At 34.9% G+C, this 14,822-nt stretch overlaps 1 protein-coding gene across 2 annotated transcripts; it reads left to right on the plus strand.

The window, feature by feature from the left end:
- Window positions 1–807: 807 nt before the first annotated feature.
- LOC121967888 (protein PIN-LIKES 6-like) lies at window positions 808–14,514 on the plus strand. 2 transcript variants are annotated; one of them, XM_042518400.1, is made up of 13 exons: window positions 808–961; window positions 1,324–1,461; window positions 1,565–1,787; window positions 2,729–2,808; window positions 3,837–3,961; window positions 4,580–4,701; window positions 5,561–5,752; window positions 11,087–11,161; window positions 11,929–12,029; window positions 12,536–12,588; window positions 13,525–13,719; window positions 13,823–13,968; window positions 14,063–14,514. In XM_042518400.1, the coding sequence occupies exons 3-12, from the start codon at window positions 1,602–1,604 to the stop codon at window positions 13,942–13,944; spliced, it is 1,251 nt and encodes a 416-aa protein (XP_042374334.1). In that variant the 5' UTR covers window positions 808–961; window positions 1,324–1,461; window positions 1,565–1,601; the 3' UTR covers window positions 13,945–13,968; window positions 14,063–14,514. The 2 variants fall into 2 exon arrangements, with proteins under 2 accessions (XP_042374334.1, XP_042374333.1); XM_042518399.1 differs by having other exon boundaries at window positions 1,574–1,787.
- Window positions 14,515–14,822: the final 308 nt, after the last annotated feature.

Consider the following 14,822-nt stretch of genomic DNA (forward strand, 5'->3'; position numbering starts at 1 on the left):
AAGAGAGTAATAAACTTTTATATTTTTGACGTGGAGAAAAAAAAAAAATCCTGTGAGATGCCTTAGCCGCTAAGAAAAAAAATCAGATAAATTCAGTTAAATGAAAAAAAATATATATATTAGTATTTTAATAACATCTATTATATTAATATTTTAATGACTGAGGAAAGATAAATGTAATTTGATTGGTATGTTTTTCATTTTTATTTTTTTTTTAGAAATACGTGTTTCTAAAAAATAATATTTGATTTATATTTTTCATGTCTATTTTTTAAAAAGATTAGATAACATTTTCTAGAAAATAATGGATATCAAAAAATTATTTTTTATTTTCTAAAAAATATATATTTTTTAAAAAATAAAAATAAAAAACGTATAAATCAAACCCACCTTAAATATTTTATTTTCCACGGATGTGCGAAAGGGAATCTCAAATTTAATTTAGGAAATTGTCCGTTGCTAATCCTTACTTAATAATTGTGAATATTTTAATTTTAAAAAGTTTTTTTTAGGTGTACATCTACGAGTTGATTGGACACGTGACTTTTTTTTATCTCGGTATTTATTTTGACACATAAATTTGAAATTAAATTTTTTTTTTTGAATTGAATACTTCAGGTTTTTTGTTACTTTTACTTTTACCCCCAGTTATTTCTATATTTCTCTCTTCTCGAAATTTTATTTTTTCCACAGGCAAAATACAATCTTATATTCTGTCAATACTGAAAAATTGCATCGATTTTATATAATTCCAGGGTGCAATTTGTAAGCTTCCATCTCAATTTATATAGGACTTAGGAAGGGGGTCAGGGAGGCGACGCGAATCTGGAATCACACATTTCACTGACACAGGGAGATTGAAGGCGAGGGAGAACGGAGACGCCCGAGCGTTTTTGGAGGCTTTGGATCGGAGGCGAAGATCGGGAGACAACTCGATTGGGCCTTTGTGGACGGAGAACCGGTAAGAGGGAAAAAATCGAATCTGCGGTCGGTCCTGGTTGTTCTTGCATGTTCGTTAATTTCTGAGCTGAAAAAAAAAGTTTTTGAGAGATTTTGCGGGGTTGGAACGGTTGTTGTGAAGGTGGTCGAGGCTTTCGCCAACTGTATTATTGGATGATAATAAGGAAAGAGTTAGGTCTAAACGTTCTGTTTTTTTTTTTTAAAAAAAATGTTTATCTAGACTTTTGTCTGAGAAATTGTATTTTGCGGCTGCACATTGGGTTTCGTGTGCAAAAGAGGATTTTTATATAAACATTAAAGTTGGGAATTTTCTTCTTATATTAGCGTAACTATTTTTGTTTCCTTATGCATTACCCTTTTTAGGAATATTGTTGATCTCGTTGCCGGTTGCATCTTGTATCCTCTCGAGTTGATACGAGAGAATTTGCGAGATTTTTTCTCATTTGATAGTATTGGGCTACCCAGTTTGTGTGCGCTTGCGTCTCTGTGAGTGTATGCGTCGTAAGTATTTTTTAACCTTGTATTTTGAATTTGTCTTTTTCTCCGTAAATTTTGTTCAAATATTTTACCTCAGAGGAGAGAACCTGTAAAATTTTGCTTGGAGTTTATGTAGGCGTCGTCTGAAGTTGAACACTATCAACATGGAGCGTTCTCTTTTGGAGATTATAATCAATAATCAGTCTGGAAGTGGTGAATCCATCTTTGCTTCGATGAAATTTGCTGTCCTACCGATAGCAAAAGTGTTTACCATGTGCTTTCTGGGGTTCCTTATGGCCTCCAAGTATGTCAACATTCTCTCTGCAAATGGCCGGAAGCTTCTTAATGGGGTATGTTGTTAACTATTATTCTCATTTATATCTGGGTTTCATACTTACATTGAACTTTCATTAAACAATCGTTTATGGAGGATCCTTCTCTATCATTTTCTTTGCTTTACTTTGGCACTCTATTCCATAACAATCGTGATTTGTATTTCAACAACCATAAGGTGATATTAGAGTTTATTCACAAGTAATTAGTTTATTTCATACTTCAGAGTCTTGGAGAAAAAAGGTGGCAACAATTTGATGCTATTTCTTTTGAACATACTAGTGAATAAGCACAGTTTGAAATTTCAGCTGTCATGACTATTTTCTTGAGCTTTATGTTAATTTGTTCGGAAGACAAGTGAAGCATACTCATTAGCCTGGATCAATATAATTATATGATGCAATATAATAGCCCAGACTATAATTTACCAGTCAAGTCTTGCCTTCCACCTGACAAATGTTGTGTTGGTCAGCTAAGTTGACTTTGGCCCTTCTTTTTAACCCTGGCCTGATCTCATCTCCCTAGACAAGTCTTGCCTTTCTAATATGGTGTGCCTTTTCACTGTTTAGTCTGCTTCAGCTATCAGTTACTGGAGTACATACCAATATTTAGTAGTCAGGTAAAGACTGGTACCATATCAGTTGGAACAATGACCTTACTTTTTCGAGCCATAAATGGGACTGGTATTTACCTGTTCGTACCTGGTGTTGAAATCCTTTCCAGACCATTTTTATCCTTTCTCTAAAGGACAATTTGTTACATTATTCGCTATGAGTGCACATGAGAATTGTTAAACTTTGTTCCTTGAGAGTATGTGGCTGTTAAACGAAGGAATTTCTTCCACCTTAATAAAGATTAATGATGTACAATATTCTTGTCTACTATAAAAATCCAAGATAAATTATATTTTATATATAAAGATTCTATTTTTTACATGTTCATCTAACACATGTTGCAGCTTGTCTTTTCTCTGCTCCTGCCATGCTTAATATTCTCTCAACTTGGACGTGCAATCACTTGGCAAAAGCTACTGGAGTGGTAAAACTCATTGATGGTTCTCTCATTATTCATTTATTAGTTTAATTTCTTTTCTTATGGGTCTCCATAAAATGCTTTAATTCTTAGTGTAATTAAGTAGCTTATCCTATGGCATTAATGTAACAACTGCTAGTTACTGCTTACTGTAGCATTGTTGATTGTACTTGCGTGTGTTGTAATTGGTCGTTGGCATTTAAAAGACTGAAATGACATTTTAGTGGTGAAGACCTTTTTTTTGTTTAATGAAGGATTTTGTCAGTCTTTAGCAAATATCATCTTTATATGTGTTTCTGTTTCATGGTAATTTTATGTCACTTTTAGTGAATTGTAGTTGAATCCACTCTTCTTCAATTATGGGAGTTTTTATGAAGTTTGATCACCCTCAATTTGTCCTTTTGATTGTAAATGGTCTCAATTTTGCCTTCTATAGAAAACTTAAGAAATGTGTTTCTCTAACCCAAGTTCCCCCAAACTGCTAATGGTGTCAAAATATTGGATGGTAGTAGCACATCCCATGAACTTCATGTCACTCAAAATCACAAGTGCTTATGTGAGATTCAAATTTCTAAGAACATGAAACTTGGAGATTTGTGACATTGAAAATAGCCTGAGGATGTTTTCATTCTAAGAAGGTTATTTAACAAATCACCTGCCAATTAAATTCTTAATTGATTGTGTAAATATGATTACCGTCTCTTCTTATATTTGAGATTGTTTGGAGTTTTCGTTAACTAGTATTAGATTGAAACAAATATGTCAACACTTGAAGGTTCCGTTGTCAAATTTTATATGGTAATTAGTAAATTTTGTTTTCCTTTTAGAGCTAATGCAGTCTAATGTTTGGGTTGCTATTCAGTGCCAAAAAACTTTTATGCCATTACTCTATCACTAACTGATGCACTGCACGAGTTACAAATATTTGTGCTCTGTGTTGATAGAGAAACGAAATTAAGAATACCATCCTCATATTCCAACTCAGTAAACAATATGTCTGCACATCAAGATATGGATATTTCTGTCATCTGCAGGTGGTTTATTCCTTTTAATATAATTCTGTCTACCATATTTGGATCTCTTGTGGGATTCATTGTTGCTTCTGTTGTTCGGCCACCATATCCTTACTTCAAGTTCACCATCATTCACATTGGAATTGGTAAGACATATATCCTTAATAAGCATTTCCTCTTGAGTTTGTTCGCTTACTTTTCTTAGGAGTTTGTGTGTATGTATGCTTAACTTCTAACTCATCATATTTAAGTTTATTTTTCTTTTCACTGAATCATGTTTCTGGCATGACATTTTGTATGCTTTCTAAATTTTATCTTTAGAATTTAAAAGGTTTTTTTTGCAAGTTGAAGTGCTACTGAGACATATTTCCACTTTAACTGCCACTACTTATCTAAACTTAAATGTACAATCTGTTTAGTTGGATTTTTGTTGCTACTTGTATTTACCTATCCCTAGTAATATCTGAGACACTACAATTCATTTTTTTTTTCAAAAAAAAAAGAAAAAAAGATTTGAATACATTTCACGAGTGGAAAGAGCTCATTTTTCTGCTAAAATGATTTTGCAATAAATATTTTAAGTAGTAAGAGACTCTTAAAGTGATGGGTTCGTCTAGTTGTTTTTACAAACAAAACTTATTTCTATATGTTATATAGAAGATATGCCTAGAATCTTCCAAGAATAGTGGTCCTTTGTAACTTGCATCAAATTACTATCATTAATTTTTTCCTTTTATTTTTTTATATCTTATGATCTTGTGTAGGAAACATCGGGAATATACCACTTGTTTTGATTGCTGCTCTATGTCGGGACAAATCAAATCCATTTGGTGATTCTGTCAAATGTAGCCAGGATGGGAATGCTTACATCTCATTTGGCCAGTGGGTGAGTAGTGTGCCACTTTAAGCCTTTTAGCAGGCAACATGCATTTCAATTATTCAGGGAAACTCTTAACCACTATTTTTCAGTAATCCACGTGCCTTTTTCCTTGACCATAACGTCAACAAGAAGCATGAATTTCAACTGTTTAGGGCTGGCTATGTGGAACTTATTTGCCTTTGCCTTTTGACTAATGAATGACTTCTAGCAGATCAGTTTTAGCTACCAGTCTCAATATATATATATATATATAAAAGGAAGTGCTGTATTGCTTTCAATCTTCCTTTGCAACATATCCAGTTACTTGGTCCTAACTCTCACTTAAGCTGCACTTTACTAAGTTTATAAAGAGAGCAGGGTTTAGGTTGATCACTTGAAACTTGGAAGTTACTAATGTCATGTGTGACAATTAGTGCTTTCTCTTTCATTCTTAAATGGATAGATAATTGGTTAATGGATTTCTGAAACTAATGAAGTATAGACTTAATCTATTTCTATTACATTGGTCAGTTGAGTTTCGATAATTGAAAAGATGTTTATGTTATGTCTATGGTTGGAAGAAGCTCTTTTCTTAATCTATTCTTAAATGGATAGATAATTGTTATGTCTATAGTTGAATTTCACTTGATGATGGTGAAGAATTTAAGATTTGTTTCTTATGAATTAGGAGTTGGGCAAGGAATATTTACTTATAAAAATAAAGCTACCATCTCTTTCCAGTTTTTCCCCTAAATTAGATTTGCTTGGTTTATGCTCTGGACATGCTAAGATATGATTTATTGAATTGTTCAATGATTCGATGACACCAGTAGACTCCAGAGAGACCTTATAAGTTTTTTTTTGTGTGTGTGTGTGAATGTGACAGGTTGGTGCAATAGTCTTGTATACCTATGTTTTTCAGATGCTGGCACCACCACCAGGTCAAACCTTTGATGGGGAAGAGGAGGAGAAGCTTCCAACTAAGCTTCCTTTGAATAACTCTGAAACTGGGAAAGTTCCATTGCTGACTTCAATGGAGGCTGAATCTACTAGTCTTGAATCTCCCAAACAACGAAAAGTAAGGAAATTATATCCATATGTTCATCATATTGGTTTTTGATACTGGCATAGCTGTAAACTGGTGACATGTTCTTCACATTGTAGAGCATCATCTATGATTGAAACCACTGCCACAAGCATAATTCAGATTCACCATTTTCTTTATGTCTTCTTATATGTTTGACATATAGGCCATTCCTTCCTAATTGCATCATTTGGATTGACTACTGATTGAGTACTGCCTATTAAGTACAGGGAATTGCGTCTCATGATTATGCTCCACTGTTGCTTCAAGAGTTCACCACTTTGATCCCACTTGTCATGTCATCATCAGTCCTAATTATTTGGGATATATGGATCTTATCCTCCATTGAACTATATCACTAGTGATATTATGCATGTTGTATCAGTTTAAGATGCTATTTGCCATCTTATCAAATTTACAATGGAGAATATTATGTTTCCATTGTATGCATTTCAAGAGTAAGCCTTAGTTGTCTTTAGGATGCTTATTTTGATGACAATGAATAAATGCCCATGTAGCATATCGTGCACCCCGCTTTGCATGTGAATCTCATTGCCTCAAAGCAAAACTGCCGTGTTATACACTATGGGCTTGAATCCCCCATTGATGAAAATGTATAGCTGCACATGCTTGGTGAGAGGTTATAATGATTTTACTAATGCAAAAGACTATACCTGACTATGTGCAACACTTGCTAGTTGCCACACAATTAAGACAGATTGTAGTTAAACTTCCATTTTAAACTTATTTCCATAAAAATTAGGTTTGATCTAAACAACAATGATTCCTGTTCGATACTTTGACTTTTCATTTATTCCCTTTGTATTGATCTTGAATACATGCACTCGAGCATTGACACTCTGAATGGATGCTTGATATCCTTTGATCACGAGTAAAATTTTTTTAGAAGTAGCCATGACAGGCACTTGGATCCACACTCGTGTCAAATAATCACACCCGGTCCGAATATCATTTCCTTCCTTAATAAATGCTGATTATACCACAAATTCTTTCAAAGGGGTTTCACGATGTTGTGGTGATTATTGTTGTCTTTCATCATGTGCAAATTCCATGGCATAGGTGCAACATATGAAAACTAATGATGCTCGGTGTAGCATGGAATGATAATTGCAATTGTACAGTTCTGTGCACTACATTGTCTGATGTTGCAAGGCTGCAGCTAGATATTGTTCATGCTATGGCTAGGTAAACTCCTTTTCAGTTGGCTATGCTATAGTTTGCTGTGAGTCTGTACCCATGATTACAGTTTGTTGCACACTGGATCGCTGAACAATCTACTGTTGTTGAACCTTGTGTTCGATGATAGATTTCAACATGCAAGACTCACCTCACTATGGCTAAACTAGGCTTGAATTTTCATCAACGGCAATGTGAATCACATGTATATGGAATATGGATTGTGCACAAATATGGACCATAAGACTCCACGTTCTTTTTAGTATAACATTGCTTTCCCTATCAGCCATAATGGTATCTTTGTGTGATGGCTAACAAAACAAATTGCAATCTCACACCATGGTATTAAAAAGCTCATGCTTGGGCAACGTTGAGCTGCCTAGATGGTTTTTGAAGAGGACTAGATAGTGACATATGAGATATGTGATCTGTATGTGCAGTTAAAACCTTATTCAGTTCATCTAAACTAATTTAAACCAAATCAAATTTAGTTAAAACCATACTAACTTGTCTGTGTTAAACATTTATTTTGCAAATTATAGATACTAGATATTAATATAAATATATTTTAATATTGGTTGCATATGCCCTTGCAACTGCACATACACTTATTGCTTGTATGCACTTTTTAAATCTTGCATAACACAATGCATAGCTAATGCAAGAGGATCCGAATATTTTTTTTATTATTTTTTGGTAATTTTCATTCTTTTGGTATTTAAGGTATTTTTGATATTTTAGGTATTTTCTATCTTTTTTTATTTTTGCATTTTGAGTTCATTTAGGAATTCTAGGATAGTGAGTATGATAATAATTTTTCTTTTCTTTTAGAATTTTTTTCCTTTCTTTACAAGATAGGAATTGTAGTATATATATTAGGATTTCTTTCCTTTATTTGGGTCCAAGGGTTTGGAGTCTATATAAGCGTTTGTTTAGCTATTTGAGGAATAATCCTTGAATATTAAATAAAATTTTCTTTTTTGTAAAAATCTGGAAGACAACAGTTATCTCTTCTTGACTTCTCTTCAATTTGCCCCTTCTCGTTAGCTCGCAGGATAATCGCTTGGCATCAGTTGGTATCAGAGCTAGTAGTTTCCGATTTGATGAAGCCGAGCGTCAGATCCAATGGAAGGTCATCGTGGTCGTGTCAAGTAGGTTTGGTTGAGGAAGCCTCACACTCTAGTCGTAGCACCCAAGACGAGATTGAGGATTTACAAAGGCAAGTTGCAGCGTGTAGCGATGACGATATGAATCTGAGTCTACCTTCGAAACCCTTATCACCAACGAGCCACATACCATGAGCGCCGTGGTAAGAAGGAGCATTATGGAGGCCTAGGTTTTCAGATTAATCTTCCCATATTTTTTGGTACATTACCGTTGGCGCAACGGTAAAGTTGTTGCCATGTGACCAAAAGGTCACGGGTTCTAATCCTGGAAACAGCCTCTTGCAAAAAGCAGGATAAGGTTGTGTACAATGGATCCTTCCCCGTGACCCCGCACGGCGGGAGCTTCGTGCACCGGACTGCCCTTTTTTATTTTCTGGTACATTATCGGTTGAGGGCTTCGTTGATTGGATCAACAAAGTGGAGAGGATTTTTTTTTTATGAGGAAGTTCTTGATCTGCTGAAAGTAAAATTAGTTGCCTTCAAGCTTAGAGGTCTAGCATTGGTATGGTGGGAGCACGTGTGACCCTCACAAGACCGACAAGGCAAGGCTAAGATCAAAGATTTGGAGAAGATGAAAAAGAAGTTAAAATGTCATTTTCTTCTCTTTGGTTACACTCAAACTTCATTCAAGGACGATTAGGTTTCGCCATGGAGGACAATAGCTTCGACACTCGAGATGATTGGACGGATTTGAAGATGATTTGGAGGAAAAATTTGACCCAGAAGAAGTTGATGAACCTAATACGCTGCAAGTTGTGGAAGATGCTATAATTGAAAAGGAATCTTGATCTCAAATTGGAGACGAGACTGAGACGACTAATGATCTAGTTTACGATGAAGAAGTGGATGAAGTCATCAATGAAGTTGGTGATGGCGTGTTCTAGGTTTTGGACACTGAGAATTCCATCGATAGAGGCACCGTTGGTGGAAAAGAGCTTCCATGTTTGAATTCTGTTCAAAATGATGAGAAAGAGGAGATTTCGGATGGTGAATTAGTTGAGGATGCAGTGCATGTCATATTGAAGGATAGTGCGGAGAAGAAGTCTCTAGAAGACGAGGAAGAATCTAAATATGTGGTTTTTCAATCTATGGATGAAAAGAACCAGTAGATTGATCGATTGAAATTTTTTTTGGAACATGTACGTGACCTGGAGAATGAAGAGGGTATCAAATATCATCATTTAGTGACCAGGTTTTCCTTGAGCACTCCAAGTTGCTCAAAGGTTCAAGTAACTTGTTATTGCAAGAAATTGATGAAAGTATTGGATGCCTCTCATCAATGTCAACGAACTTCTCATGTCAGTTGAATCCCCTGAACTCAAAATTGACACCATCCAATCTAAAGAAATCTATGATGATGTCAGTTTCTTTAAGTCAAATGTACTTAAATCAATCAAGAGATTTGAAAGCAATATCAAGGTTGCAGCAACAGGCCCGAGTAGAATACTTCTATCTGATTTTAAGCTACTTGACTGAAGTTGAAAAGATCAAGCGCATCAGAGGCAAATTTAACTATTTGCATCTTGGAGCAATTCTTGGATCAATCACACCAATGTTGCCGAATTATCAATCATTTGGAGGAAAGATTGTTGTGTATGATGGACACTGTCTTGAACCAAGTGATGCAAATCTTGCAGCTAGATTTAAAATCAAAATTGAATTTAGCTGTCCAATGTACAATGCTGACACACAGCTTTTTGTGCTTGATATGGGTGTCATGTACAGACCATCAAACACATCGAGATTTTTCTGATGGATGGTGCATGCGGATTGCATTAGCTAAGGCACTCTTTATGAATCCAACAATACTTTTGCTCGACGAACTGACAAATCATCTCGACCTAGAAAGCCTGCGCTTGTTACTTACCCAGATGTTGCTTTGGACTATATGACTTGCTTTCAAGGATTATTCTTTTGCCCTGAAGGTGTTTCTATGCTGGTTCATAATATCTGCATATTTCATGTCAATCATGTTCCAATATCTTAGCATGCATATAGTGCCTCATCATCAGGCGATGAATTTTTGTATATGTGGATCTCACATATTGTGGCAAAATCAATCAACAACAGCACGTAACAGTAGTTCTCTCGTTTTTGCCGATTTGGTGTCGGATGATCTTCCTCTAGGGCTACCACCTGAAACTATTCTAAACTCGAGGACGAGTTCTTTCAACCTAGGGCGATTGATGCAGGAGGATTTGACGATTTTTTTATTATTATTTTTGATAATTTTAATTCTTTTGGTATTTTTTATTTTTTTTGTATTTTGAGTCTTTTTAGAATTTTAGGATTGTGAGTTTGTTAATAAATTTTCCTTTCTTTTAAAATTTCTTTCCTTTTTTTACAAGATAAGAATTGTAGTTTATATATTAGGATTTCTTTCCTTTATTTGGATCCGAGGGTTTGGAGTCTATATAAGTGTTTGTTTAGTTGTTTGAGGAATAATCCTCGAATATTAAATAAAATTTCCTTTTTCGGAAAAATATGGAGGAGAATGGTTATCTCTTCTTGTTTTCTCCTCACTCCCCCCTTCTCGTTAGCTACAATCACTATCCTGTCCGGCGTCAATAACATTTATAAATGTCAACTAATAATTACAATGCATATAAGAAAACATTTACTTGTTGGCCTAAGTAATATAGAACTTGTTTTTTTGTTTGTCGATTTGTCAAAGTTGGTATAGTGTAGTCAATATTAACTTGAGCATGGCATGAATTTCAACAAGCCTAGGATTTTTTTAGTGTGTATGATCCTTATGTGGCCATAAGGTTTATGTAGTTGCATAAGCAACCTAGGCAATGACTTTCTAAATCTGTGGTTACCTGTTAACTTATATTAATTGGATTGAATATTAGTTTAGAAAATGAAAGAACCTTGTTTGAAGTTCTGGCGATTCATTTTTAAATTCTAACTTTTTTATACTAATATCTGAGCGTGCCATATGTCGGATTGGATGGTTATGCAGATAATTGGCATCCTATGGTATATTGTTGGAAAGCTGAAGCTAAAACAAATTTTTCAGCCTCCCATTATTGCCTCAGTGAGTATTTGATTTGAAAATTGTCTTTTTGAAGTTCTAATTTCCAATTCCTTGTCCTTGTCACTTGTTATTAAATACTTGATACTTAAAACACTTTCTGGGGCTTCTTGTCTCATGGACATTGGGATTTTAATTTATTTATGCTTTTAGAGTGAAGAGCAATGATGTTGGCATGCCTAGTATAATGAACATTTTTTGTGTTGAGATAAAAATGTGAACTTCATATTTGTTTGATTTTCTGTAATGAATGTATTAGTTTAACCGGTCAAGATCAAGTATCATCTCATTCTTTTCCTAATTTCCTTCCTCTGTTATTTTTATGAATTCTTTGATTATGAAGAAATACAAACTTGCCCATTTCTCATATTGAAATTTTAATTTTCCCAGATTTTACTCTCTTGTGAAATGAATCAGAGTTTCATTTTGTCAATACCGCGATGACTACTTTTTCATTGGCAACATCCCTCTAAACCAAAGTTTTAGTTTAGCAAAGCAAACTCCCAACCTTTACAAACTCTAATCAGTTAAAACCCCTGCCTTCACTAGAGTTTTATAATGAAACTTTGAGTACATTTGGCAAAAGGGCAAACTTTTGGGGGGTAACATGAAATTCTCTGAATTTTTTGTGGTGGTTATTTGCATCATTGTATTGTTACCTTCTGTTAATGATTGTCTTTAACATGTTATGCAGAAGCAATATTTTGCATGATTACTTTAATGATGTTTTATATGGGATTAGGTATTACTAATGTTTTATATGGAATTAGGCTTTGGCTATCATCATTGGCGCTATACCATTTTTGAAGAACTTCATCTTGACTGATGATGCCCCGCTATTCTTCTTCACTGACAGCTGCCTTATTCTTGGGTATTGATCTGTTTTCTTCTTTGCCTTTGCCAATTTTCTCATGCTACTGAAATTTAGAACCTTTTCATTTAGTAACACGCAAATAGAGTCTTAAAACAGAAAATAGTTACCTTGTTAAGGTTGAAAAAGTATGAAGATTTCTATGAATGATGCTAAGTATGAACTGTTTAAGAAATGTCAAGTTGCAATCACATTCTTCTATGGTAAATTTAGATTAGAGAATTAAGATAACTTATTGGCCATCCATTTCTGTAACTGTTCTAATTCCACTATAGTGAGTTAATAAGATGAGCCTGAACCTGATATCTGATGTCTGGTTAGTGGTTAATGACAGTTCTTGCATAATTTTTTTGGCATTTAAGGACCTCTGTTTTGTAGTTTTGTCTGGTTAATGACTTGGTTATTTGCATAACCTTTTAACACTCAAGGACCTCTATTTTTTGTAGTTACATTCAAAGCAAAAAATATTTTAAGACCTGAAGGATTGTCTATATTTTGATTTCCAGGGAAGCGATGATCCCATGTATTTTGCTTGCTCTGGGTGGAAATCTTGTGGATGGTATGCAATCTTCCATTTCTTATGTAGCATTTCTTCAAACACATATTGATATCCTATGTCTGACAGCCTAAAGTTCTTTTGCTCCTTTTCACTGTAAAAGTGATTTCTCTTTAGTCTAGTCCTCACTCCTCCCTCACCAACTTACCTCCTAGTTGTCCAACTATGTTTGCTCAAGAAGAATCGGCATGTTCTCTTAAGTGCTCCAATTTTATTCCTCATAGTTCAAGATTATCCATTTTGACGATCAATGGTGGACAAGCTGATAAACTTATTTTGCAATGTGAAATTGGTAAAACTTACAATTAATTTACGAGGATGATTTTCTGTCTCAAAGCCTTGACCTGAGCATCATGACCATGCATTTCATTCTCTGGGTTCATAGTTGGTTTGTGATAACTTTCACACAGATAATCAAGGCTTCTTTAGAGCTACATTTTTAAGAATATTGAATTACATATAGCCATAACACTAAGCGTTTGAAAGCAGTTAGAAATGTTTATAGTGCATTTTTAAATGAGAATTTTGGTGCAATTGATAGAGTATTAGCTCTCAGTTGGTTTTTTTTTTTGGTTAAATTTCAATGAGTGGGAGTAAGGACGGGCTATTTTTCACTATAAATCATTGGGTAAGAAAGTAAAATATGGCGTACTACTTGCTTATATGCATTATGAAAATGCACTTGATAGTTGAGATCTGAAAGGTGGCTTCTAAATGTAAAATGCTTGATGTAATTGGCCTGATAATGTTTTCTAGTAGCAATTTACTTCAATTATAGTTAAAGAGTGCTAATAAAAGTTCATTGCCGGTAAAAGTTGAACAAGTACATTTAGTGATGCTTGATGAAATAGTTAACATAAAAACTATCCATTGGGTTTCCATCTTGAATCTAGAATATCCAGAATGTTACATGCTATATGGCACTTTGTTGTGTTCCAGGCCCTGGCCCAGGCAGTAAAAGACTTGGTTTACGAACAACTGCTGCTATCATATTTGGAAGATTGGTTTTGGTTCCTCCTACAGGACTTGGAATAATCACCATTGCCGACAAGCTTGGACTTTTTCCCAGGGGCGACAAAATGTTCAAATTTGTCCTGCTGCTGCAGCACACTATGCCCACTTCAGTCCTTTCCGGTATTATTTTCTTACTCTTATCAGCCGTCAACTCTCATGTAAAACAAATTATGCAACTTAAAAAAAAAATCTTTATTTTTTATCTTGCCTATTATGTCATCAGGTGCAGTTGCCAGTTTAAGAGGTTGTGGGAAGGAAGCCGCATCTATTCTCTTCTGGGTTCACATCTTTGCTGTCTTTTCCATGGCCGGATGGATTGTTCTTTATCTTCATATACTTTTTTGACACCGCACAGGATCCTATAATGCGGTATGCAACTCTTTACTCGTTATTTTGATTGTATGGTGGCATTCTTGCCAACAATGGACAAACTTTAACCCACAATTCTCTTTTTCTTCTTCAGACTGATGTAAATATTTGCCCGGCCGAGTAACTATCAACCAGATGATTGCAATATGGCATTCCCAATTCCACAGAATACACTGCTTGTCAAAATAGCTGCTATTGCTTTCATTCTTTTCTATGCTGTTATAGATGATACTCCCAGTCTCCCACAATAGTTACTGGGATCTGGGTGAGCCCCGCGACGAATCAGCCTGCCCTGTACCACAGTTTCAGATCAAACACCTGAGTGTATTTAAATTGGCACATTTAGGTTATATTGGATTGCATTGGAACAATTTGATTGTTGAACCTGGCTTGTTCATTTTTCTTTTCTTTTTTGTATGTCGGAGCATTCTTACTTCGAAAGTGCTCTACCGGCTGATGTATCTGTATTCGTAGCGGATTGGGACCCTATTTGTGGTAGTTTTGCATACAGCTCTTGGCCTCTTTATGCTTCCAAGCTAGATGATCTTTGTTTTTCTTAATGCCATGACGATATCAAGTATCTGTGATTGTTACTCATTTGGGAATGCAAAGTGATTCTATTAGATTACAAATAAAGTATGTGTTTAGGCGGGCATGTGTGCGCAACCTTCTCCGAGATTGGAGGGCTTAGTTTGTGCTCAAAACCGGCATGAACATGACCTATTGTATTGGTAAAAAAAAGGACAACTTTGTGCATAAAGTTCTTGCTAATTTGGATCCATTCAAATCCATGACTATAAGCTTTTATAGTGGCAATTTTATCATTGTGTGAATTGAAAGATGATTAAATATTA

This window comes from Zingiber officinale, chromosome 3B (genome assembly GCF_018446385.1).
Source record: "Zingiber officinale cultivar Zhangliang chromosome 3B, Zo_v1.1, whole genome shotgun sequence".
In the NCBI taxonomy this organism is placed as follows: domain Eukaryota; kingdom Viridiplantae; phylum Streptophyta; class Magnoliopsida; order Zingiberales; family Zingiberaceae; genus Zingiber; species Zingiber officinale.

Coding starts and splice junctions, on each gene's coding strand:
- LOC121967888 (XM_042518400.1), top strand. CDS start 1,602: ATGGAGCGTTCTCTTTTGGAGATTATAATCAATAATCAGTCTGGAAGT. Junction 5,753..11,086: donor AATCTCCCAAACAACGAAAA/GTAAGGAAATTA, acceptor ATGGTTATGCAG/ATAATTGGCATCCTATGGTA. Junction 11,162..11,928: donor AGCCTCCCATTATTGCCTCA/GTGAGTATTTGA, acceptor ATATGGAATTAG/GCTTTGGCTATCATCATTGG.